The following is a 27,500-nucleotide window of genomic DNA, read 5'->3' as shown; positions in this document are numbered from 1 at the left end:
ACCCTTCAGTGCCAACTTTGTACTGACCTTCCTCCTCTTGCGGTGGATGTCTCCGATGCTGTTGGCCAGCGAGTTCGGTCCCAGCAGCGTGGCGGTGCTCTGAGGCCAGTCCACCGTCACCAGCGTGTGTTCGCCCATCAGCACCTTGCGGACGTTGTCGGCGCCCGTCACCCGGATCAGAGGGCGGCCCAGCAGGTGGGTCTTGAAGACGTTGCCGTACTTCTGCCGCCTCGACGCGTGGAAGCCCGAACCCTGGACAGAGAGAGAGAAAAAAGACATGTAGGTCAATCTTAGAGCTCTAAAGGAAGTAGTCTTTTAAGAAATGAAAGCTCTTTTATTCTCGTTCCAAACACTCAGTTTTCCGCAGGAAGGCGCATGTTTAATGTTTCCAGTTTGAAATAAACAGAAGAAGAAGAACCAAATGGGGAATTTGCACGGGCAGTGAAAGCCATTACTCTTTTGGCCCGAAAAGGGAAACAAGGCAGAAACTCAAACAATCCAAGAAAAGAAGGCGACGAAATTGACGGCTGATGTGGAGGAACGCGATCGCAGAACATCATTGAGCGTTTTAGAGGCTTTAAAAGTTGCTGAAATGTCTTTGCTCAAGAGGACACGGTCGGTATATTTGCCCTTTTTCTCGTGCTGGGACACACCAGGAGATTGCCAAACAGCCCGTTTCAGGCCCCCGCCCCGCCCTGCAGTTTGAGTAACCCCGCCGTCAGTCAACCCCCAGAGGACCTGGAGCTGGAGTCAGTTAGCGAGCTGACCGGGGTTCAGCTTTGACGCTGACCTCTAAACGGTCCGGGTCACGGCAGAGCGAGAGGGAGCCGACCCCAGAACTGTAAATGGGCTGTTTGAGTGAAAAGAATATATATCAGCCCCAGGGCAGCTTACTGTGTTACACATACACACACACACACACACTCGCAGACAAACACATCATTCACACACACACACACAAGTACAGTGAAAACACACACTCATGCACACGAGCGCCATATTCATAAAAGTCACACAAAAACGTGCAAAGCAAACAAACACGCAGAGGCCGAACTGCAAATTGCCGTGACAACACTAACTGGTTTGACCCCAGTTTACTCCTGGGGAAAGAGATATGTACGACTATGAGGCGCACACACACACACACACACAGATAACGTCTGTAAATAAGAAGCAGTACTATGAGATGCTGTAAAACAGTTTTTCCCACATCGATGTACAACGACTGAAACATAAAGGTTAAAGTGCCTTTTTTACAAAACTACATTATATCGCAATTAGAACATTTCGCCTTTATTTGCGCTTTTATTTTGAAGGGGCAAAAACATTGAAAACTACCCCCACGGTTTGTATAAGCGTCCATGTGTGTGTCATTTTAAGCAGGTAGTGATGCTTCCAGTCTGGGACACATCTTCCACAGAGGTAGGGTGTTTTGCGTTCTTGCAGAGTTTCACTGACTGAAGTTTCAGATTTTTATCGTCTGCGATTCTTATATTCGGAGTAAACTGCCGCTTTAAAAACTGCATTGAAGTCTTAACTTTGCTTTTAATCCAACAAAATTCAGCTACAGTCGCCTACCAACACTGAACTACCTCGACAGCTGCCCCACACCGCTCTGAATGAAAACAATATGGAGAATATTTCTGGATACTTAAGAGTCACACTTTTGCCTTTTATTGATCCCTCACATGTACGCTTCATTCAGCATGTTTCCAGAGCTCCCCGGGTCCCTTTTAATCATCACAGAGATCCATTAAGTTTAGGAGACGAAGAAGGATGTGATAAAGCTTTCTGAGAAACTTCCTGTGATTCAACTCCTCTGTTTTACTAAAAAATAAAATCCATCAGAATCCAACTGTGTGGAGAAGAATTGTGTAGATCTGATCATCGTTATGAGTACAAGCAGGACATCAAATCTGTCATTACACCACATTTATTTCTCTCCTGAGTTATCGGTCATTATGTAATATTAATGTCTGAAGGTAATCAGTAAATAGAATATGATGAGAATATGAGAAGATTTATTCCCCTGTTATTCACATTTACCGGAATACGTTTATAATGCCGTCAGTATTTTAAAAATATATATTTTGAATGAACATTTTTTTGTAGAGGGAAGTTTCTTTAATAGCGGACGTTTAGAGCGGCCTGAAACAAATCGCATCGCGTCTTCGAAAACACGTCAAGTTTGTAAAACACACCGGAAAATAAAAAGCTTTGGCCACAATATTTTCTGAATTCTAGCCTCAACTTATTCACCATATCCGAGACCTTTCCCAAACCTTTACTGTGATAAAATTAACGTATCATTTACGACGTCGTACGTAGAACTTTTTAATAATCAGTGTGTTACATAGAGTGGATTTTGATCGGCTGTGTTCGGGTACAGAAGCGACAAAAGTGACTCTAATCTCGAGTGAGCATCAGATCATCGTCTCTACATTTTTAAACAATATCCCTGAAAACCACCCAGAGTACCAGTACTGTGGAAAAAAATCATTTTAAAACACCTGCCATCAACCTATTTCGTTATCCCATATTGCTCTTTTGTTTATGTTTACTGTGTTTGTGTTATATTATTCTAAATGACGATTTCTTCTTTACTTGTTGCATAAATCAGAACCGAGTGACAACCTGAAGTGTGTCTTCTGGACTGGCATGACTCAAGTAAGCTGAAAAGTTCAGAAATACTTCAACGTTTTCAGACACAGCCCCTCCCCCGCTCCCCCCCCCAAAAAAAGAAAAAAATCACAATCAAAGACACGAGAACGTCTGAAATCTCACAACTGGTTTTTTTTTTTTCTTCCAGGCTCATCCCCTTTCTCGCGACGCACCTCACATCCTGACGTCTCTGTGTGAACCTCGGCTCAAATTGAGCACAGATGCCTCGGCCCTCTCCGCGGCGGCTCCGTCGGCTGTTTCATGTTGCTTTTTGAAAAACTCTTGATTGCCAGACGAGCTTTTATAGATGAAAAACGTCGCTAATTAGCATTTTCAGGGCACCAACACGCCCCACCTCTGGTTGTCAGGGCGCTTAAGTTCCTGCAGATGTTAAGACCCTTTTCATGAGGTGTTGACATTAATTCATCCACACTGTGCGTTTTAGGGATTAGCTTTTTGAATTCATCTCTTTAAGTGTTCGTCTTTCTTCTCGCAGCTGCAGTGCATTGTGGGCCACGTTTTTTTTTGCTACTGTAGCGGCTTCAACGATGCATTTCTTTCCAGCGAATATCAATGTGCTTGGATTTCTCTGGTTCCAGGGGATTACTGATAGAAGACATTTTAAAGTTAAACCTTTTCTTGACCAATCAGGTGAACTTTATTTTGAAAGTCTATTTTTTTTAAAGACACATCTTCAAATTCCTTCATCTCTCAAGCTTTCTTTTTCTCCCTCTGTCGATCCGTCTGGGTACAAACTGTTGACCTGAACTGTTTTCACAGCTCCTGTACACTTCCTCTTTTTACTGTGGCACGCACATACACACACAATTTCACTCACACACACACACACACACACACACACACACACACCAGGTCGCCGGCTGGCCTCTGAAGCCCTCGGGGTGTGTATGTGCGTGTAAGAGTGGGGTTGTTTTCCAAGCTGCATTTTGCTGCCACATGGATGTAGAGTGGTTTAGTATGTCTGCCTGGCAGGCCAGCGCATGCACACGCACACACCTACACACACACACGCAGTCCAAGTCAAAGGGAGTTCCTCAGGCAGCGAGACAAGGCTCCCTTTCACTCTCCAAGATACAGCATCAGATTGGACCGATTGTGTATTTTTTGTGGTGTGTGTGTGTGTGTGTGTGTGTGTGTGTGTGTGCGCAAGTGTTGATGCTTGTATTACGTGTGTATCACTTCTTACTTTTCTCTTTCCATTTCTCCATATTTTCTTTTCACACTCGCACAATTTGGCAGGTTCTCGTCGTCTTATTCCCCACAAACAAGTGAGGGAAAAATGTGCAAAGGGCAGAAAAGTTACCCTAAAATAATCTGTGTGTGTTTATGTGTGTGGGAGAGAGCGCCAGGGGTGTGGTCTGGATGACATTTAACGTAAAAGGTGAGAAGTGTACACCCGCCTCTCCCTCCCCCAAAATCTGGCAAAACACACACACACACACACACACACACACACACACACTTTGAGCACACACAGAGACAGAGCGAGCATGGAAAGTCGTGATGTAATGACGCCACACTCCTCGTGCAGGAGAACACGTACGTACAGAACCGCACACTGGATCACAACACACACTTTTTTTTTTTTTTTTTTACACCAGAGTTGTAGACTTCGCCACAGAGACGCAGGCGTCACAGCTTCACACTGATTGAACATTTCTTTTTTTCCTCACGACTGTAAAATCTCCATTTGGCAAAAAAAAAAAAAAAAAAAAACCCAGAAAAACCAAAATTGCTCCCACAACATCACGGCTGATTTAAGCGCCGAGTTCACAGGCGACAAACGATGATGCAAACTGAAAACCATAAAAGGGTTTCTCTTTATGACGCCGGGCACGACTTTCTTTTTTCTTCTTCTTATTTTCTTGCGGATTTGTTTCTTAGCAACAAATAGAGCTGGCCGTGGTGTCACCAAACACGAGGTGCATGAGTTCACTCGTTGAAAATAATCATCCAACAACGACAGAAACCTAAGACTTCAGAGCGCACTTGCACTATTTTTTTTTTTATTTGTTGTGAAACAGAAACTCGCTTAATTTTATTTTTTTTTTTTTAAGCACAAGCACGTCTTAAACGACTTCATTGTGAATTTTTTCAAAACGTAACGCCGTCGCAATCGTCTGAGAAGCTTTTTGAAGCAGCCCAACCAAACGCAGACGCTTTCTTACTTTCATTTTCTACCTTAACTGTAAATGTTTATTTACATGGAGGATTAAATTAATGGTGCAAACTGAAAATGCAAAGCAGGAAAAGTACGTTACTGAAGTGTATTTTTATCTGTGATAAGTGAATCTTGTAGTAACTCTAAATAATGCGAGTACGAGATTTTTTAAGAGTATAAAGATCAGTAATCTCTCCGCGGTGAACGTCACTGTTTATGTTTGCAAATTTGACTTCTCCGCTCTAAAATACGTTTGATCCTCGGTGACGTTTTCATCAAAGTAGTTTTGCATATTTTCTTAAAATTTGGTTGATTTCAAACCACAACCTGCTCCGTTTAAACGCTTTAAAAGTGGAGTTACAGATGACACGTGCTCCTTTAAAAACACGACTTTTAGACGCTTCATCAGGTCGTGCTTAAATAAAAGTTCACGCTTTAAAAAATTGACGGCATCTATAAAGCGGCAAATGACATTAAAAGTGTTCTCATGAAGCAAGCTTTCTTTATAGCGATAAAGAACGAAACACTATGTAAGGGATGTCTTTAAACCACAAATATTGGGACCACCCTTCCCCCCCCCCTTTTTTTCTCCTTTTGGATCTACGTTTTCTAACAGACAGCACGAGACCCGAGTTGCATCATGGTTTGACACATATCGTCGTCTCCTCTTTCTTGTGAGCAGCAAACGCACAAAGACATCTCCAAATGTGACAAAGACTTCGTCCATTTTTCTTCAACCTTTTGCACAAAACTTCCCGTTCCCTTCAGTGAATATGAAAGTGGCGCCAAATGTCGCTTCACACTGCAACCCTGTACATTTATAAGACTCGAACACTGATGAGATTTGCAGGTTAAGTGAAGGTCATTATGGTGGTTAGTGCACAGAAAGGAATAGAGGGAATCATTTCAAAGTATGGAGGTTTCAGGGTTGTGTGTCTGCAGTCTGCAGAGGGCTGTTCTTGACGTCTGCTTCCACAGAGTCCCTTTTATATATTTTTTTGAACAGAGATTTATCAGATATTTTACAAGAACCTCAATAAAGGGACTGGGGAGAAGGGGGGAGGGAGATTTTCCTCACTCGCCATCCAAACACATTCACACACTCAAAATTTCAGACGAATGACAAAAAAAAAAAAAAAGATCACAGAAAAATCTGTCTGTCTTGTTCTCTGTTCAAAAAACACACACCTCTTAAACGCCCACACCACACACACACACACACACACACACCCTGTCCGAGCAGAGGTAGCTAGCGCGCGGGGCCGTGCTAAAAATACCCCCGTCTGTTCTGTTGGGGTTGGCCTGGGGGCGAACCTGGGCCCTGGGCTTATAAATGTCCTCTTTGTAGCTCAGTGGAAATGTCCAACAAATGACTCTTTTATTAGGAGCAAGACAAAAAAACACAGCTAATTATGTTTACTCAGATCAACGCCGCCGCTCCACCAGCACACACACACACACACACACACACACACACACACACATGGACCAGCTAGCTAAAGGGACCCCAACATTATGTGTGTGTGGAGGGAGGGGGGGAGGGGCAGAAAGTGTACATTTGGAGAGGTTTATAAAAGAGAACTTTTGGGGTGACGTAAAGAGAGCAAATGTGCAGAAAATACAGAATCATTAACCTGATCTGATGCAGCGTCCTGCATGGGACGGGGAACAAGGAGTCGTCAATAATGTGAGGACTTTTTTAAAATAAATGTTTAAAGGCTGTTTTTGAGTGAGGAATTCATCAAATGTGTCATCCTCCTGCTGAAGACTCTCACTGCACGTGCAAATGTTCAAACCCACAGGCGGATTATTTAGACGTAAAAAGCTGATGTTTTGTAAAATAAAAAAGTTTCCCGCCCGGATTTGATGGCGTGAAGCGTGAGTTCAAAAATCAGTGTTGCGTCAGATATTCTTGATTCAAGCAGCAAATCAGTGAGTCCACTGAACATCTAACATTTTAACTGCCTGGGGAAATTATATTCAAATACTCCTCTTTGATTGCAGGATTTTTAACTTTAATGCCCTTCTCTTGTTTGACCTTTATTAATTATTATCTGTAAAGTCTTGAGTGTGTAGGGGCGTACAGATAAATGACATTTGTGAGAATATCGAGTTTAACTGACAGATTTAATTTGTAAATTTCCCCCAGTTGTCTGTCTGATGGAAATCGACTTCTAGTTTAGGTTGCATATTTTAAATCTTAACGTATTTGTGTCTTACTCTCCTGAGCTCGTGGGTCAGTTACGTCCTTGAATCACTCTTTTGCTGCAGTTTAATTAAGTTATTATTTTTGCTGCACGTACAAATCTACTTTAATTAGTGCAAGGAGAAAAGATACACAACCCTGACTTATAATTTCCTCTTGATGCAGCCGCTGAAGGTCCATGAACAAAAGCCGTCTGCAGAAGCGTTGGTCCGTTTGTCGGAGTGCAATCTGCACATCAGTCCATCTTTTTTTACACTGCATGATGAAGCGGGAGCAGATGAGTCAAATACATGTTAAAAAAAAATGGAAATTACACATTTAAGAGATGTGGAATAATTAAAGGAACAAACAGGATTTTTATCAAAAGAGAGGAATTCAAATGAAACCACACTTTTGTCGCCCACACTGCTCGACTGACAGGTGATTTTGTTTGTGGAAAAAGGTGCAGAAACTCAAACAATTTCACCAAAATTTTCTGAAAAAGTTGAATCTCTGGGAGTACAAATTAAAGAAAAGTTAAACGAAGAGCGGAAAAAAAAAAAAGCAGTGGCAGCAGCAAGAAGTACAAGGGAGAGGAAACGAGGTCAAAGGCTGTGAGGGAATTCCTTCTTTCTTTTCAGTTGTCAATCATTCAGTCGGTGCCAGAGATACCAAGGAACCAGTGTGTGAGTTTTAATGTGTGTGTGTGTGTGTGTGTGTGTGTGTGTGTGTGTGTGTGTGTGTGTGTGTGTGTGTGTGTGTGTGTGTGTGTGTGTGTTTGAATGGTGCGATAGGTCCTCGACTTGACAATGAACCCCGTCCCTTTGCGGTCACGCCACCACATCAGAGAGACAGAGAGGGGAGACGAAAGAGAGGGAATAAGAAAGTGGGACGAGGAGAAAGGAAATACAGAACGAGGGCAGAGGCGGGGAAGGAAAAGACGAGAGGAAAAGGGGTCAAGAGAAGAGAGGAGGAAAAAGAGGAATGAGGAAGAGAAAGTGTGAAAGAGGTAAAGCGCCAACAAGGGAGCAAGAGAAAGCAAGCAGAGAGCGTGGCGGAGGAGGCGGAGAGATGGGGAAGGCTGCTCGCTTTAAAAAGACGGATTAACGAAAATGAGCTTCGGATGGTTCAGCCAAAAAACAAGGAGAATAGAGAGAGAGAGAGAGACAGAGGGAGAGGGCGGGAGAGAGAGAGAGGGTTGGCCCCTGACCCGGGGACATTATAGGAAGGGAGATTATGGTTGTTCAAAACTCTCTAAGCACTCACCCCGGGACCCCAGCTAATACCCTGACACACACACACACACACACACACACACACACACACATTCCCCAACTACAAGCGAATTCAGACACACAACAAGCAACTCAACAAATATTAAATATAATGTGCTTCATATATTTCTTATGAATGAAGCAACAAAAAATTAATACTGCTAAAAAATCCAAAATGTTGAAATTCATTTTCTTAAAAGTATTGGATAGTTAGCTTAATGTAAAAGATAACTGGTTGACATGGTTAGCTTAAAATACGGTGTTTATTGTTGATTTTGTTTGCTAAGAGTAAAGGATAAACAGTTAGCTAAAATGAAGCTAACATAGCACCTAAATAGTTGCAGTAGTTAGCTTGCAGTATTGAATAGTTAGCTAAATGAAAAAGATAACTGGTTGACATAGTTAGCCAAAAGTAAGAGACGGGTAAGATAGTTGGCTTAAATGATTAGATAGTTAGCTAAATGTAGAAGATAAGCGGATGACAGTTAGCCAAAAGTAAAAGACGGTTAAGATAGTTAGCTTGATGTTAAAGATAGCTGGTTGACATAGTTAGCTTAAAGTAAGGTTTGTATTGTTGAACTTGTTTTGTGAAGGATAAACAGTTGATATTAAATGTAACAGATACCAAAAAGCTTGTTGATAAACAGTTGAAACAGTTAGCTAAAATGAAGCTAACGTAGCACCTCAATAGTTGCAGTAGTTAGCTAAAGTAACGGATAATCTACTGAAATACAAACAGGAAGTTGAAACAGAGCGATCTAAAAGAAACCTGCTAACTGTTGAAATAGTTAGCCAAGGTTCAAGATAAACTGTTTGATTATATTACTTTTAGATGATTAAAGATATGTTTATAGTTTATAACTGAGCGCTAATAACTGTTAGCGGGATGTTGCTAGTTTGATAAAAGATCTATTGCGTTGTTAAGGTTTTGTCATATCAAGAATAATTATTCTACCCATATACTTTGCTTATTTAATCACAAAGTTTAAATAGGGTTCAAAGGCGATTTATCCTCCTCGTGCACACACACACACACACACACACACACACACACACACACACTCATTGATAAAAAGAGCTTAACATTGTGCTCTGTGCTCGGCCAAGGACAAGAGTGTTGTTCGCAAGGAGCGGTGTGTTCTTGGGGTGAAAGAAGGGGCTGCCAGCACCTCCTGCTAATCTGAACAACAGGAGGAAGAGGAGGATGGTAGGGATGGAAGGATGGATGAAGAAGGATGAAGAATAAAAAGGCACAGAGATAAAAGCTAGAGGGTAAGCGATACTTTCACCGAGAAAACTTTTTAGCTTGTCGTCGTCATCGCTGGAGGCTTCACAATCAAGCCGGTCAGAGCAGAAAACAAATTTAATTTCCTAAGATCTTTTTTTTAACTGAATCGTGGTCAAGGAGAAATTATCTTAGGGAACAAATCACCGCAAGACAATGTGGAGTGGAATTAAATATGCACGCAAGAAAGTGAGGAATGATGACATGATAGCACAAAACACGATGGATGTAATCGCTACAGAAATCTACTTTCTCGACCAAGACGAACAAAAACTGTCGAGCAATTTACTTGTCATCAAAAAGGAGAAAAAAATTGCACAAAGAACATCAACGACATCAAAAGCAATGACCCATAAAGATGGCAAACAGGGTTGAGAGATGCAGGGAAAGATAAGAGTCCTTTGGGGATCAAGGGTCCTGCCTTGAATTTCAACTCGATTATACAACACACATGTACACAAGAACTCATCAGTGAAGTTCAGCATGTCTCTCTAACTCCTGACACACACCTTGAGACTCTGAGAGAAAGGTAAAAAGAAAGTAGGACTCGGCTTCATTGTGTTTGTTAGCGCAGTTTTCACGCTACTCCTGCAGGCTTTAACTGTTTTTCACACATGCACTCCTGAAAATTTCTACAGAATTTCAGAAAAAAGACTGCTCCTGAAATCCTCCTGATCCGTTCACACATGCACCTCACAGTAAGGACATCGAGTCCGCTGTTTATCTGAGAGATATTTGCCTTTAAATCAGTGCTATGTGTTGTTTTACATAATCACATTATCCTGAAAAACTTCAGGAGTTTTATGCATGTGTGAAAACTCGATATGTGTGCATTCTGTGACTGTGCATATGCAGTCGTAGTATTTCCATTAACCGTGCGTGTGCCTCAGGACTGTGTAACCGCAGCTATGCAGCACACAGAGAGCTGGACCGCAGTCATGGAACCGTCTATAGATGAAGCCACCGGGCCTCACAAGCCGCGCCCTCTGTCTGAGCCGGATACAAAAAAAAAAACATGTGCAAGCTCTCGAGGTGATCAAGTCTCAGGATTTTTAATCTTTTAGCTGCCCAGACTCTGCGTCACGTTGTTTTGGAGCAGTCGCCCTTAAAATCAAAACAAGCAATTGTTGAAACGGTTAAATTGGCACTTTTTTGTGAGCCGGAGCAAATTAACAAATCAGAAACAACTTTTTTTGCTTGCTCATCAAAAAAAGGCGCCTTTGAAATCTCGTGCATTATCTTCCACCTGTCGTAAAGCGCTGCAACCCCCAACAAGAGTCAGTCACTGCTATTCATCACCTGTCTGAGTTGTCATTTTTTTGTGTAACAATTTGCGCCAACGTTTGCGCCCCAGGGGGTCATTGGCTTCAAAAAGGTGCGGACAGACGCACAGGAGGCGTGTTGCTACCCTGAAGACGCAGAAAGCAACCAAGCTGGTGTAAAGCAAATTGAAGCATTTGCTAATAGGACTGTGAGAGCATTTCTGCAAAAAAAAAAAAAAGAACCCGATTCGTTAACACCAGAAAGGGGGGGCGGTCACCAAAACCTCTTCCACTCCTGCTCAACGTCAGGAAACCAGTTTGTAAAAGTACTGCCAGAAGGAGCCGGAGACAGCAGGACAGGTGTTGAAGAAGAAGTAAAAGAAGGAGAGAGAGAGAGAGAGAGCTGTCATCGCTGTGTGAGATGAGAGAGTCTTTTGGTCTGGAGGACTGTTATTACTCTGCCCACCGTCATTTACACTTCATCACTGCAAAACAGAGACCAGCAGACAGGCTGGCACAGCAGGACGGCGCATTAGTGTGTTTGCGTGCAGTGTATGTGCGCTGATGCAAATTATTAAAAAAAAGGAAGAAATAATCCCTGATGAGATTTACACATTCTGCACAGAATATCCTTAGTGTGTGTGCGTCTTCAAAAACTTAAATCACAAACTCACAGTCTGAGTCTCAGTGCCATGTGTTCATTTCCTCCGCTCTGACCCAGATTCAGTCCAGCCTGTCTGCACCACATGTGTGTGTGTGTTTGTATTTGTGTTTGCCCTGTGTGTGTGTGTGTGTGTGTGTGTATGTGTGTGTGTTTTTGTTCAGTATCAGGACCAGACCAGAAGACGATGCATCCAGAATAACAGATCGGAGTGAGCATCCTTTTCATATTTGTCAAAGAAGGGGAAACTCTTACGTTGGCGTTCCCTGATATTGAAATCTGAAATATATCACATTTATAGGTGTTTCAACTACATTACCCAGAAATCTTTGCATCGTTATAACAACCTGTAAACAATCCAAAATACCTAAAAGGATTTAAAAAAATTTGAATAATGTTGTTAATCAAAACTACGACTGGGAGTTTTGCACTTTGGAGACCCCTAGTGGCAGCATTAAGTTAGTCCCCCTTTAATTAACCTTTTTTTGGGTCTATCTGCCGTGTCGGGACGTATTTCCTCCTGCAGCGGGATAGAAATATAGAGCCAATCATGGGAGAAGGCGGGACATAATGTTGGGATGGATTTGATTGGATCGTTGGTTTCGTCGATGCTTTTTAACTGGTAGGAAATTAGTTAACGCCCCTGAGCGCAGGAGGAAACGTCAGACATTTGAAATGTGTTACAGGAAGAGAAAATACTCACTATATGTTAAAAATTAGATAATGCTGCATTAGAATAAATTTGGCCGATAAATGAACATTAAACACAAGAACGCTGGATTAAAATCGGGAACATTTGTTTTCCATTTCATGGGAGCTTGAAGTACATATAAATAAATTAAGTTAACTTTTTAATCTTTGGCTCCGCCCTTTCATCTGTACGTTTGGCCAAGGTGTTTCAGTTTTAAAATCCACCAAATTTTTAGAGTGTATTCCACCTAAAACATTTTAACTGATGCCATTTTTGCACTTGAAAAAAAACAACGTGAAGACTAAACTAGATTTTAGAAAGTATCCAGACATTTAAGTTAACGTGCAATGCTCGGACCTCCCAAATAAAAGAGCAAAACTTTTTTTTTTTTTAATTGAATTTCATGCCAGGTGTAAATCTAAAATAAAAGCTATTTTTACCCTCCCAACAAACCGTGCATTCGCTTTGTGAATCACCATCCAGTTGCAGAAAATATTTGCTATTCTCACATAGAATGAACTCATTAAAAGTGTGTTCATGACGTGCATTGTTCTGAGTGATGGACTCTGAACGTGCACATGCATCGGAGCGTGCCGAAGTCCGTACTTTGTGTTTATATTTTTGAGAGCGTGCACCTGTATGAAAAGCACGAACTGGGTGTGTAGATTGTAAGATTTGAGTGCATAACTAATGCGTGTTTATCTTGAAAATGTACATGACTTAGCCCAGTGTAGGTAGTGTTTCAGTGCACGTGAGTGTGTGTGTGTGTGTGTGTGTGTGTGTGTGTGTGTGTGTGTGTGTGTGTCCGCTCGGTAGTGAGGCTCCTGCTTGGCACAGTCCGTTCACAAAGCTCCGGCTCCTAATGAGAGCAGACAGGTCTTTGGCAGAGTGACCGTAAAACTGTTCCTAACTGCGGATCGCTTTAAAATGGACCCGTCACTGAAACCTGCTGCTGCATGTGTGTCGGGTTAGATATTCACCGTATACATACTCAGGTTTAAGCAGAAAAGAGGGTTAATGCAGGGGAAATGTGGACGAGACGTTTGGAGAAGAACGAGAGCGAGTGACGGACCGAAAAGAGAAGAGAAGACTCGGGGAAGTGTTGAAGCATATTCTCTACGTTCAGCTATTCCAAAAATCAGAAGAACTCAAAACATGCAAACTCAGGAATCAACTTTTTTAAACGCGTTTAAAAGTTGAAACTCACAGCGAGTCACAGCTCTCAGAGTGTCATTTTCAAGGTCAGCTGTTTGGAGCAACAAGCTTAAAAAAAAAAAAAAAAAACGTAAACTAGCTTGAAGCAGTGCTTAACAAAAACAAAGGAAAAGTTTGGAGGTGGTGGAGACCAAAAACAGAGCAAGAAGAGAATAGATCATTTCTCGCGCGATTGTTTTAAAAAGATACTGAATATGTGCTGAATGTGGTCCATTTAGTTTGAATGTTAAATACAGTGAGCATGCAAACACACAACAGAAGAGAAAACTAGAATCACTACGACAACACTGGTGGTCAGATTGTTTCCCAGAGCGACGTGCGAGTGTTGCTGATGACCGACATTTGGGCGAGAAAGAGACCCAACAACCACCTCCTCTTGGCCTGTTTCCTTTTTTTTTTTTTTTGAAGATACAACTATAAAGACTTTACATTTACATTTAGAGAAAGATTTAACAGTTTAAAAAAGCTGCTGTGATCAAAATAAAAAGAAACAATACGCAGGTCGCAAGAACTTTAAATTACAGCACGTTTCTTAAACTTAAAGTTCAAGTTGTTATCTGCAGAGAACGAGACACGACAGTCTCCTGCTGTCAGTTTATTTTAAGTTACAACAACTTTAAATACTTAAATATTTTGTCAAAATTAATACGATTTGACATCTAAAAGCTGTCGCTGTGAAATGATGAATGATGTCGTTTATTTGTCGTTAAAAATCCCCGTGTGTGAAGCTAGGTTTACATTCTGAGTTTATATTCAGAATTTAACAGTTTGCAGTTAAACATCAAACTTTGCAAGATTGAAATAGAAGTTGACCTGATGATATTTAAATCATGTAAGACATGTTTGTTTTTTTTTAATATATAAACGTGCCAAATTACACTTTTACTATGGACTGTTGGTCTTTTGTCCCTTATCTCACTCACGTCCATCACGGTGATATCATGGTAGTTATGTTTTATATGTATGTATTTATCTCTTTGTGCTGTTTTTTGTGGATGTATTGACTGTATGGACCTCTGTTGCAAACCAAATTGCCCCTCTGGGACAATAAAGATTTTACAAATCCAAATCCAAATCCCCAAAAAATTAAGTAAAACACACTAACATATCATTTCTCACACGGTCAGCACTCTTAGCGTACTCTAAGAACAAATCACAGATAAGAAAACTTAGCAGGATGTCAGAAATTCTGTAAGTGGGGCGCTGGTAGCCTAGCAGTTTGATGCAGACCTCCAGGCGGGCGGCCCGGGTTCAAATCTGACCTGTGACCCCCTTTATTCCCCACTTTCTCTATCCCAAATGTCTGGCTCTGTCCACTGTCCTATCTCTTTAAAATAAACCTTTAAAAAAAAAACACTGTGGAAGTTGGGTTTTAAGAAACACGTTTTCTTCTAAAGAATGGTTGTTGAATGAGGATTGTTCTTTGCTTGGTGCTTTATTTGACCTCCAAAGTGTCTCATCTCTAAATATTCTGTTTCTTCCTCAACCTCGATTTTAATCAAAACCATTTCTGTGCAAAATGAAGAAAAAAAACAACGTTTGCAGCTTCAGTTCTTCAACTACAATCAATTGATGTGTGTGCTTCAGTCCTTCAGAAGACCCCCCCACCCCACCCCCCCCCCCATGAGACGACTTGTCTCTGAGCACGTCTGACATGTCGTCTCCACGACCAATCAAGCAGCAGACTAGCAGCTGAGACATGAAACAGCATCTGGGAGAGAGAGAGAGAGAGCGAGCGAGGGTCCTCCATCAGATCTGCATCTCCCAGTGACGCTTTCCCACAGCGCAGACGAGGCTCCGGCTGCAGCCGAGCGTCTCTATCTCTCTCCTCTTAGTTGAGTTAATTTATGAGGCATTTCATGGACTACATTAACTCATTAACTTCCCTCCAGATAAGACCGTGACCTGACGCAGCCACCGAAACAAACAAACAAACACAGGAGCCAAAAAACGCTCCCAAGTTTTCTCCTCTTGTGGGGACATTTGGTCCTCATAAGTATAGACACACTCAATCTGACAGACATGCAACCCCCCACCCCTCCCCTCCCTACCTCCCCCCGCTCCATAAACTTGGCCGTGGTCCCCGCTTGCATTCCGGGAACGCGTCTCGCTCGGTGTCAGATGTTAACGGAGAGTTCAAGCCCCCGCACACGGCCAACGTGCCTCCGATCGTTTGACTTCTTTTTTTTTTCTCCCCACTTTTGCTTTTTTGGAGTTTTTTTTTTCTCTCTCTCTCACTTACTTTCTTCCCCTCTTTCTATTTTTATTTGTTCCCATCGCCGCCCTTCCCCCCCCCCCCCTTCTCCCCCAACCCTTTCTGTCCGCACGCCCCTGGGAGCCATCATCTCACGCTGACAACTGCTACTCTTGCGCTGTCTGGTGAACTTTCTTCTTCTCTCTTTTGATCCAAACATGAAGATGCGGACACATTCTTCATGCGTGGTGCAAAGGATTCTGGGACCTTTGCCGATTGATCAGATGCAAAAAAAAAAAAAAAAAAAAAAAAAAAAGCTAATTAGACGATCAAAACAAGTAGAGAAGTGAAGCATCTCAACAAGGAATGATCAATAAGCAGCTTTGCAGCACGTGTCAGTCATCTTCCAAGAGGAGGAATCTGAAGGTTTGTGAAACATGCCGCATGTTTGGGAACTTTTCTTTGGCTGCAGCTGAGAGGAGGAGGAGGAGGAGGAGAAAAGAGAGGGAGTCCGAGGTGTGCACTTTACCCTCACCTCACCCTTTCACCCATTTGCACTTCACTCTGACTCTCGACATAAACTAGCACGTGCTCTCTCCCTATCCCTAGCTGGGACTGAGAATACTTTGAAAGTTTGCCAAACTGTTTCACATTCTTGACATTTTTTTTTTTTTTTTTTTAAATATTCAGAATGAAAACTGAAACTTCTAGGAAGCAGACTGATTCTGAGTTGTCAGCGTAGAGACTTGTCGCCGTCACTAATTGGCCTCCGTATCAAGATAAGAGTCGATAAACTATCAGCCAGACTGCAGCACGGGAGGCTGGATGACCCGACACGCTCCCGTCTGAGACAATAAAAAGAAAAGTGATCTGATCGACCCGATGGAGCCACGGCAGAGAGAGAGAGGAGAGAGAGAGAGAGATTGTGGCTCTTTAAACTAATCAAAAGTGTAGTGATGAGTGCGTCTGTGTGCACCAGAGACGCGCGAGAAGATGCAGAAAACTTGAAAAAAACAATGTTGTACTGGATATAAAGATCATTACCAAGCTGAGAGTAGAAAAAAGTGAGGGGGGGGGGGGGCGTCACTGGATAGCGAGCCAAAATTGTAAATATTTTTAAATTCTCTGTGAAAAATGCGCAAAATAAAAGTTCTGTTGCGTCCTTGTCTGAGTGTTGAGCATCAAAAACTGGATGATGGAGACACATTGTGGCTATTACGTGAAATTAAAGTCTTTAATTATTTCCCTGTTGCACACTTTTCACATTTCAGACTGAAATCCGTCAAAGTGAAAAACTGATCAATGAGCTAAAAATGTCCGAAATGAGAATCAAGAATTCCTCAAAGAGTGAAATGAAACAGATAAGAGTGATTTCATCATACTTGGAAGGAGTCAAGTCCCCACTCAGACACCGGGACAAGCGCTCCAACAGTCCCCCCCCCCCCTCCTCCACCACCACACTCCTCCCCGTCCCGAGCGCGCACGCTTACCTGCAGGAGCCAGTGGCAGGTCTCGCCGATGAAAGGGAAGCCCATGGATCCTTTGGGCATGGGCAGCTTGCAGTTTTTATCCCGCGTGGCCGTCCACCGGAGCTGCCACAGCTGCTGGGAGACGGCGAGCAGCAGCGCCATGGACACCAGGCATGCGGCCAGGGTGGCCAGAGCCGAGACGAGGTCGAAACTGTCGAACAGCATGATGATGATGATGGAGGAGAGGCCCGGCGTCCCTCTGGAGCTCTGGAAGACTTAAAAAAAAAAAAAAACAGGCAGGTCTGGATCCTTCGGGATGATTAAAAAAAAAGTTGGATGTTCTGCGTAAAAGCGCAGCGCTCCTTTACGCACTCCAAAAAGCCCCCTCTGGAAGTGACAAGAGGCGGCAGAATGAATGAACCGTGTGAAGTGCAGGAAAAAAAAAAGTTAATCTCTGTCTTTAAATAGTCACAAAGTGGTTTTTCTGATGTCCTGATGAGTGGAGGAGATGCTACAGGTGAGCCGCGCTGCCACCTCTGCTGTGAAAGTGGAAAAAGTGAAACGCTTGGAAACTCACTCTCTGTATTAGTGATTTAAGCCTTTAGGACAATCAACACACGGGGCTGGTGTTTGAAATCTCATTTTTGGGTCTCTTGTGTGGGTCAGTGAGTTAAAATCAAAATCTGAAAAAATAGTCTGGAACTTTTTTTTTTAGCCAGGCAGCAAAAAAAAAAAAAAACCTCCAGGTGACACGTTTGTGTCAGGAGCTGGGTGAACGTGGGACACGTGGAAAAAATAAAGTGAAGCCGAGCCCCTGGAACCAACAAGCAACTGCTTTACTTTTCAAAACTTCCCCCCAAAAAAAGATGGAAAAGATTTGATTTTTCAAGTGACAGGCAAACTCTTCCAGGAATCGCGTGTCTCTCAACTCCAAATTCTCTTTTTTAATAAAACGAAGAAAAAAAAGAAAGGTGTTAATCTCTCTGTGAGGCACGAGGAAGGATGAAGCAGAGTGAAGACTTAAAAAGATCCGTGAGCGTGCAGGAGTGAGAAAGATGCGCAGGAGATGCTCAGAAGCCACCGTCCTCTTTCTCCTTCTCTTACTTTCTGTCGTCCACTCTCTTCTCTGTGTACCTTTCTGTTTCTGAAGGGCTCCTCTCTCTCTCTCTCTCTCTCTCTCTCTCTCTCTCTCTCTCTCTACATATACAAGTCACCCTCAGTAGTGTGTGTGTGTGTGTGTGTGTGTGTGAGTGTGTGTGGATGCGTGCGTAAAGAGTGTGTGTGCGTCAAGCCAGAGGCACCAATGAGTGTTTATATAGTGCGGAGGCAACTGGAAGGCGAATAGGCGGCCAAGGGCTCCCGTCGCCCCCCTCCAGTCCCCCCACCCCACCCCACCTCACCCCAGCGTCGGCTAGAGGGGGAGAGAGACTCTCCTTCCCTCCTCCTCCTCCATCCCTCCCCTCTGCTCCACCTCTTTCAGCTCCTAGAGGACCCCCCTCTCTTCCCTCCTCCTCCTCCTCCTCTTTTCCCCTCAGAAGAGGAGGGGTTGGTGTAAAGTGAGCGGCGCAAGAGGAGAGGAGGCTTGGAGCGTGCTGGAGCTGGCAGCGCGCCAGAGAGAGAGAGAGCGAGAGAGAGAGAGAGAGAGACGGGGCTTGCAGTAACTTTTATGACTCGTGTCTCCGTGCAGAACGTGCGCACTCTTGAACTAATCACCTGCAGAACAAAACACAAGACTACAAATCAGGAATAAAGACTGCAGCAGAATCATCCGGGGCTGCGTCCCAAACTAACAGGGAGACGCGCTTTTACGCACGGAGCGTTTGGAGCGTTAGTTCAGTTCAATGTGCTCGAGCTCTCTCTCACGTTCAGGTCCCCTGATGCATCATGGGAAAACCAACAGCAGACCTCGGACCCCAAACTGGTCTATGTCCTGGTTTTTCAAATTGATCCTGTGCCAAAAGTGTAAAAAAAAAAAGAGTGTAAAGCTGATCCATAACGACTCAGCGGTAATTAAAGTGACCGATTATTCTCCTGTAATTATAGTGACGTACACATGGAGGAGGGGAGGGATTCCTTATTTCTTTCTTTTGTTTCTTTTTCCTTGTTAGATAGATGATTGATACTTACACTCTTTGATGACTTTTAGTAGAAAGACGGACTTCTTTTGTTTCTTTTTTGGGCATTTTTGCCTTTATTTGATTGGTCAGCTGTAGAGAGACAGGAAATGCTGGGGGGAGAAAGTGGGGGATGACATGCAATAAAAGGGCCAAGGATTCGAACCGGCGGCCGCTGCAATGAGGACAGTAGCCTCTGTACATAGGGCACTCGACATAACCACTAGGCTACCGGCGCCTGGACTTCTTTTGTTTCTGAACTTATTTAAAAAAAATATATTTCTTTCTTTCTCAGTCTTCTCCGTCACCCGTCCTCATCCAAAATGCTTTAATCTCCGATGATTCGGGAGCTGATCCAGCTGACTCTTGTAACCTTCAAGGTTAGGTTAGCTCGGGGGCCCTCGTCACCGGTCCACGTGTCTGTCCCCCTGTCGTGTCCTCGCCTCACTTCTCCTTCCCAAGTCTTCAGGAAACAATCGGATCAATGAGGCGCAGGCGTCGGGGGAAGTCGGGGCTGTTCTCCACACTCCGCCGTGCCAAAGCAAATGGCTGGCTCCAATTAAGGTCCTCCGACAGTGATCAGGAATATTACCGGGGCGTTATATAACGGAGAGGCCGAAGCTGAGACCGTGACCCCAGCTGCAGCGCGTGCACACAGACACACACACACACACACCTGCAGAAGGTCGTAGAGACAGGAAGGAAATCAAGTCAGGATCTTTAACTGTATCTCACAGCTATAGTTTCCTCTCATTTTCTCTGTTTCAATTTTATTTTTTCTTGCAAACATCAGCTTGTTGCAAATGTCCAACCTACAAGCCCTGTCACCTACATTCCTCATTTCTCTTCCCCTCTATCCTCCGCTCCTTCTGTCTCTTTATCTCCCCAAGCATGGGACATATGGAACAAATATAAGTGGGATTGAAGCCCTCTTTTTAAAATATTTAACTCAGGGAGTGCAAGGTCTTTCTTTCTCTTCCTCTCTTCCTTCCAGCATCTCCCACTTGATCTCTGAAAACGGCTCAATGCTGCCGCCTAGCGGAGGAGAAACACATGGCAGCCGGCCAGGAAGAGAGGAGGAAAGATTATAGGAACGAGAGAAAGGGGAAAAAAGAGGGAACGCTTGATTTTCTGACTTGTTGAGTTAAAGATGTGTATACGTTTTCTTTGTTCCCCCTCTGAATGTCTTGGAAGTGTAGGTTTCACTGATTTAAAATCCTCTGGTGAGCAAAAACACACTCATGAACACACACACACACACACACACACACACACACACACACACACACACACACAGATATCTTTAATGGTGACATGAGAGAAAGGTTGTGGATAAATCAATCAACTTTTTACTGCCTTAAAAAATGCTTATATTTGACTCTTTAAGGCAGAAATTCACACCAAAACATAAAATCAACAATGCATACACAAATGCATTGTCTCTGCAGACACCTGCAAAAAAAAAACTCCATCAATGTGAAATATGTCTGACCTCAGTGTATACGCGCAGGTGACCTGTGTGGATTATCATAAAGGAACGACTGAGTGTAATGTATGTAAATCCTGCAGCACAACAGCCTTAAGGTACAAACCAGTACATTCATACACAGAACATCCAGTTTCTCTGAACAACAACCGCTGATTATGCAAAATCTGTAAGGTATGGAGAATGATTAGACAGGGTACTTGAAAAAAAACAAGAACTCTGCATACATGTATGTGTATGTAAAGACTTCATTTGTAAACATTGCACTGCTATGTAAAACTGCATTTTAGATAAATTGTTTTTGTTGTTTTTTTTTTTTTTCCTTTGCTTAAAGACGAGTTTACACTCACATTCAAGTTGTTACAAAAAAGTTTTCAAAGGTGCCAAATCAAAAGGACAGAAAAATAAACTTTAGGTGGAATGGTGGGAGTGTCAGCACCATGGATAGCACCATTTCACTGCACATTTACAGAATCAAACCATTTCTGTCTTTTGTTTTAAAATTGGTTAATAAAGAGAGACAGAAATGTTGGCTTAAAGCGGATTTAAAGAAAATCAGGACTGGAATCTGGGAATCACAATTTTCATAGCGTGGACTTGTTCAACTGGAGGTTTTCTACTCTCTTTTTAGACTGAAGGCTCTTCTAAAGATCAGTTAATTAATCGTCATGACAACCAAAGACAGAAATCCATCCAGGGACAAGAACAATATCCAAAAAAGAGAAAAAAAATCCTTCCATTAACGGGTTGTTTATTGTGTTTTATCTCATCAGTTAAACATTATTTCAGTCATCCAGCAAACACTTGACCACATGCCATCCATGGTTATGTTGGATTGGATGTTTGTTACAGTTAAGATCATGCATTATATCACTAATACCCAAGGCAGACATTCTTTACGGTGATTATGGGTATGAGAGTGATGTAATAGACACTCGTTGGCAGCATTAAAGAAACCATAATCACAGTAGAGAATGCCACTGAAACATTAGAAGCGTTGTAACTGTTGTAGCTGGTCAAGGCCAGTATTAACTACTTCATTTGGCCTGAAGTTCAAAACGTTTGCCCAAAAGGTTCCCGCCAAAGGTTCACAAAACCAGTCTGGATGTATTGACTTTGTTAATTGACTGTGAAAGATTAAAGAAAACATCAGTGGACTCTTTTTTGGCCTGAAATAGTTGATGGAAACCACCAAGAAAATTCAGAGGGTAAAACTTCCTGTGTTAAAAATGCTAACTATCTCAGATGACTCTTAGCACCATAGATAGTTGGCGACATGTCTGGCTGAGATTTGCTTCAGGAATATATCCTGCAAAATGGAAAACCGGTGGACCCTGCTCTACCAACTGAGTTAGACCAGGGTCCCCCGGTTTTCCATTTTGTGCCCCGAATCGGTGGTTCGACTCTCTGCAACTTTGGGTTCATGTCATCCCCTAGTCTTTATTCACTACCTGTCTCTCTTTAGCAGTCCTAGCCATTAAAGGCAAAATGCCAAATATATATACATATATATGTATTTTCAATTGAAGATTGGGAAGTTGGCATTCCTGGGAAAGCTTGTGCAAAAGTTCTGACCCAATTAAGAAACCTCACATCTGGAAGGAGTAATGCTGAATCCATTCTGGTTATGGTGTAGTGGGTCAGCATTTTACTTTTTTCAGGTTTACTTGACATATTGGCAATAGCCAAACTGATCTATATGTTCATCCATTCATATGCCCGACCACTTCTTGTTAGATTGAGGGCTGGAGCCAACCCGAGCTGACATTGGGCTCTTTGCAGATGATGTGATACTGTTTGCTTTATTAGACAATGACTCACAGTATGCAATCCAGTGGTTTTATGTTTAGATGAAAGTCAGCACCTCGTAGTCTGAGTCCTTGGTTCTCTGACAGAAAACGGAGGTTCATGCCCAGTTTGAGTATTTTGAGATCTTGTGAACAAATTACATCCTGTACAACATCACTCCCTCTCTTGTGCAATTGCTCAATTAGGTCTTTGGGTTAGACAACATTTTTCAATCGTGCCTTTGTCCAATAAAGGGTCAGGTTTAGTTAGAACCAAAAAAAAAAAAAGATCTGGTTTGATTCATGCGTCTCGAATTGAATCTCAGCGTTGTAATGGAAAAAAACCTACAGCGGGGGAGTTGATGATGTTAAGGGAAAGCAGCTCTGATTCAAAGCTGATTCATAAACTTCTGCTATAAAAAAAACCCCGACCTAATCTGTTCAATTGGAGTTCAACAAAGGTTCAAACCAGCTAAGATGCTTGTTCACCAAAAAAAAATTAAAATGCTGTAACGGAGCTTTGAGTGAATTCATCCTTACCCTACAAGGCCATGACCTCTTGTATAATGTGTCAGGCTTGCAATGTTTCCATTCCAGGTCAGGAACGGGAAGATTTGTCAGTGCTTAAGCCCATTAACGCCATTATGTGTGTAAGTTAGATAATTACCACTCTGGTGTGGCTGCCGCGCGAGTGTATGTGTTTCATTGTATAAGCAAAAACCGCCTTATCTGTACATTCCATGGCTATGTCTGTCTGAGCTTTTAACACTTTATCTAAATACACTCTCGCTCACCTCAGTTAGCCCGTGTGCAGACGGTGAGAGTGTGTGACAGTTTGGGGAGGGAGGGAGAGAAAAGAGTGTGTCACAGAAACAGAGAGAGAGAGAGAGTGTGTGTATGATGATGTGTGTGAGTTTTGCTAGCGAATGTATTTTTAATTTCCTCTGACCCTGGAGCAACCTTTTACCGCGGAGGTGTTTAGCTAAGGCTTTAGGAGGCTCAGTGGGACACAAGAAGTGAACAAGAGCACACGCACAAAACAAGAAAAAGAAGCATAACGTACGGAGGGGGAAAAGAAACAGTTCAGTTCATGCTGAAGTAAAATAATATGGACTCAGATGCAATAGTGTTCACAAAACAAACAAGAAAGAGGAATGTATGAACACAGAAATCTGAGTAAAAAAATCTTTGCTAATCGCATGCAAATATAAACACAAGACAAAGAAGATGTGCCGGCAAAAATGCTCAATTCCTTCAAAAAAATTGTAATTATAAAATGAAAGATATCCTCCATATTTGAACATATATGGTAGATTAAATTAAGTGCTTGTTTTGGAGTATGTATAGGTATAGCAAGTATTATACCACTTTACATAAATATTTTGAATTGTAACAAATACATGATGCACAAACTGCAAATTACAGTTTAACACTTTTACACTTCATACATACTTTCTTTATAATTTTGTGTATATTTATCTATTTCTACATTTCATTATATTAATGTGTTTTAAAGAGTATATGCAGATGATTTTTATTGCATGGCTTTGCAGTTCAGTCACCGTTATGCCAAATAAAGAGCCTGAATGTATGTATCCTGGTTTACAGTGATTCTTGAAGGAGGTTGATCGTCTTCAAAGCAAAAGCACAACCGAAAGCAGAGTTAGTATTGACATGGTATCAGTAAAACCGTGAATGGACACTCGAAATGGACGCACTCTTGTTTGCCCGTTTTTGGTATGAAGTGGGAACAATAACAAAAATTATAATATTAGAAGACACATGCTGACCAGGCATGCTCATACGGGGACTTGTATTGTTTCTGAATTGTAAATAGTAGGCTTTAGATGGACCATGCATGAGTAGAGCCAAAATAGAAAACACTTAAAATTGATGTAACCTTTAGTACTTGTATTTGATACAAAGTGGGGACGTTGTCACAATGCCACTTTTTGGGGACCCGTGAGATAGAGCCCGCGGGGCATGTGCTGATACAGGGATTAATAACTAATATTTATATTCTGAATTTAAAAATGTCAATCCCTTCCAAGGTCTAAGAATTAAGGGAGTTTCTCTTGGGATGCTGTTTGTTTATCAGTTATACATAACAATAAGCTTCATTCAAGCATGAAACATGATTATTATTATTTAAGATTAAATCAATGAACCACCCAAGAAAGAACACAACACATCTATTTGGAGGGAACAAGTAGTTCTAGATATTAATGAAAAATTCTGGGAACATGAGCAGTAAAAAAAAAAACATATTTTAATACAAAGAGCAAATTCAGAAATACAATCAAAAAAACAGAAATTGCATGAAATGAATTCAAGATGTAATGCATAAAACTTAAACTGACTAAATATTCAATAAGATAATGAGGGGGGTGCGAGGCAGTCAAAAACAAGACACTAATGACCTCATTATGACACATGCACACACACACACACACACACACACACACACACACGTCAGTGGCACCCTGGTGACCCTGCAGCCTGGGTTATATTAGAGCACTCACTGTCGTAAAGGTCAATGAGCTCTGACATCATCACATACTGCCGACTGATTCACCTCACACACACACAGATTTACAGTAAGATTAACAATAACACACTGATTTACAGGCAACACAGTCAGACTTCTGAGGGGTTAAAAAGAAAAAAAAACCAAGATCAACAACAGCCAAGAACTCATTTAAACTCTGAAACACATCATCAGCCTTTTTGTTTGCTGTGTTTTATTTTTATTTGTGGGTGTTCCAAAGCAAAAACAGTGGCAGGGAATTACGGGAAGTCACAGCCGGTACAACTGCAAATTTAACTCAAAACTTCAAAACTAAATCACATTTGTGGAAGGGTCTACGGATGCTAGGCCAGATGCCTTCAGAAAGGTGACACATGTCACATAAGACTTGGGTAATCTTTTGTTCATTATTTCGGTTTTCTAATATTCTAATAAGAAAATGTTGTTTTTCCTGAAGTTGAAGGTCTTTCAGTAGCTACAAAATCGCCAAAAATGTCTCTCTACTTTCTGGCTTTGGTTCCACCATTTCACTCAATCTCAGCATCACACTAATTAAAAAATACATAAATAAAGCACTGTTCCAGTTTGAAGCCACATATTAGGGGACCTGAGGGGACCACCAGGTTTCATGAGGCGGATGCATAATTAGACTGACTGGAGTAAACATCAATTCTGATTTCCTCTAGGTAGGAAAGGATGTTCTAATCGTGGAAAAAGATGATCATCACAATGGTTTTTATTAAATTAATTTTAACTGGTTGGTGAACCTTGTGCTATGTAATCACAGGCTGCACCAATTAGCTTTGCAAATTTTATCATCATTTTGGCTCTTAGGTAACCTCTTCTACCAAATTAAAGCTGTGTGTTGAGCAGCAGGGCATCTGCGGAACCGGTGGTTTCGAATAAACAATAAAAAATGACCTGGCAGAGCTGAAAACAACAACAACAAAACAACAGAAAATCAATTGAAAAAAATTGCAAAGAAACCAAAACCAGAAGCGTTTGCCAAAAAACGTCATTCAGAAGTTACATATGTGGCAACGGGTGAGATGGAGGCTTCTCCACGTGGCACTCTGTGTTTTGGATCAGAACTTCGCCTCTGTTGAATTATATCCCCATGTGCTTTTAGGAGTATTAATAAACACTTTCTGAATTTATTAAGTGAGCCTATTTTGACGATAAAGCTCAGAAAGTTAATATTGTGGTTTTAGTTAGAAAAAAATACGAACACTTCCCAAAGTAGAATGACACATTTTTTATTTGTTTTTTGTTGCAAGCAAAGTCTTATTTATTTTATATCTGATTGACTACAGACCTGTTCCATCGCAAAGAGAAGCGAAACTGAACAGAAGACATGCTTCATGGATGAATTTAGAAGGAAGAGGAGAACTATCTGTGCTGGCTTTGGTGCCCACAAGATCCGCGGTCAGTGACTAAGTGTGGTAAAACAGAACAGGATTTCATGCAGATTCCTTGAACTAATTAAGTACAAAGTGGCCGTTCCCCCTCCTCGCCAAATTTTCTGGATCGGGACTTGTGGGAAGACTTCTGAGTAAGAACTAGGATGTGGGTTTTTTTCTGCTGCTCCACGAGGTTAGTGTGCGACAACTTAATTAGGGCTTCATTTGATCAGATCTGTGTGTTTCCAGCCGTGGCTTTACGTCTGACAGAGAAGACAGTTCAGATCAGATCAGTTTGGTTTTTTTTTTAAACTTAAAACTGCTTTGGTGGACCGCTAGGTTGTGGGTTTGAAAACCCTCATTGTTGCCTGAGGGGAGTAGCTGGGTAATGTTGCCTTCCTTAAACACTGCTAATGAGCCTTTGGCGAGGTTGTCGTACTTGAATCAGGCTACGGTCACAGATTGTTCTTTTCTCTTACCCCCCCCTGATTTAACTTGTTTTGTTTGAGGTATTTTGTCTTTCTGGGAGTATCTTGAACTCGTCTTGTGCCAAGCAAGTTCTCGAAATGAAACAACAAAACATGCAAGTAGTTCGGCTGTTTACACACTTTCGACCTCTGAGTTTAGAAGTTGTGTTGTATTTCAACTCTATGCCATTGGTTAATATTTTATTAATTTAAACTGAAGAAATTGTCACAAATTGCTATTGCACTGGCCACATCTTTCATCATTTTGCCTTTTTCTGCTTTATGTGCTACATAGAAAACTGCTGTCTTTAGTTAGCCAGGTTGCTATGCTTCTCAGTGCTGATTTGGTTTGTAAATAAGTTTTCTTGAATGTTTCAAATTCTTCTTATCAGCAAACTTCAAAAAACAATCAGTGTAAGACCCAAGCAGTATGGTTAAGTTGCAGCTAGTTTACAAACCTAAGCTAGCTGACGTCATCTATAGCTTAAATACTTTGTAAGTGGGTATGTTAACTAGTTAGCTAGCCTTATAACATGTACATTACCAGCTAAATGTATCCATCATAGTTTTGGCACAACAGTTTTGAGTTGAGCTAACAATAAAAGATGTAGCTAACAGTACAGCAGCTTCCTGATGACTG

At 41.9% G+C, this 27,500-nt stretch overlaps 1 protein-coding gene across 1 annotated transcript in view; it reads right to left on the bottom strand.

Annotated features, from left to right (window-relative positions):
- The window catches only part of LOC132958229 (cytochrome P450 26B1), a 34,655-nt gene extending 16,292 nt beyond the window's left edge, over positions 1–18,363 (bottom strand). Inside the window, exons 1-2 of the mRNA XM_061030940.1 lie at positions 17,101–18,363; positions 28–252 (exon numbers count right to left, since the gene is read on the bottom strand). Of these exons, the coding sequence (XP_060886923.1) occupies positions 28–252; positions 17,101–17,304 (429 nt within the window). The 5' untranslated portion in view covers positions 17,305–18,363. The remainder of the gene's footprint in view (positions 1–27; positions 253–17,100) is intronic.
- Positions 18,364–27,500: the final 9,137 nt, after the last annotated feature.

Source organism: Labrus mixtus, chromosome 23 (genome assembly GCF_963584025.1).
Source record: "Labrus mixtus chromosome 23, fLabMix1.1, whole genome shotgun sequence".
NCBI lineage: Eukaryota > Metazoa > Chordata > Actinopteri > Labriformes > Labridae > Labrus > Labrus mixtus.
Note: the sequence above shows the minus strand (reverse complement) of the source record. Positions and strands in the feature narration are given on the sequence as shown.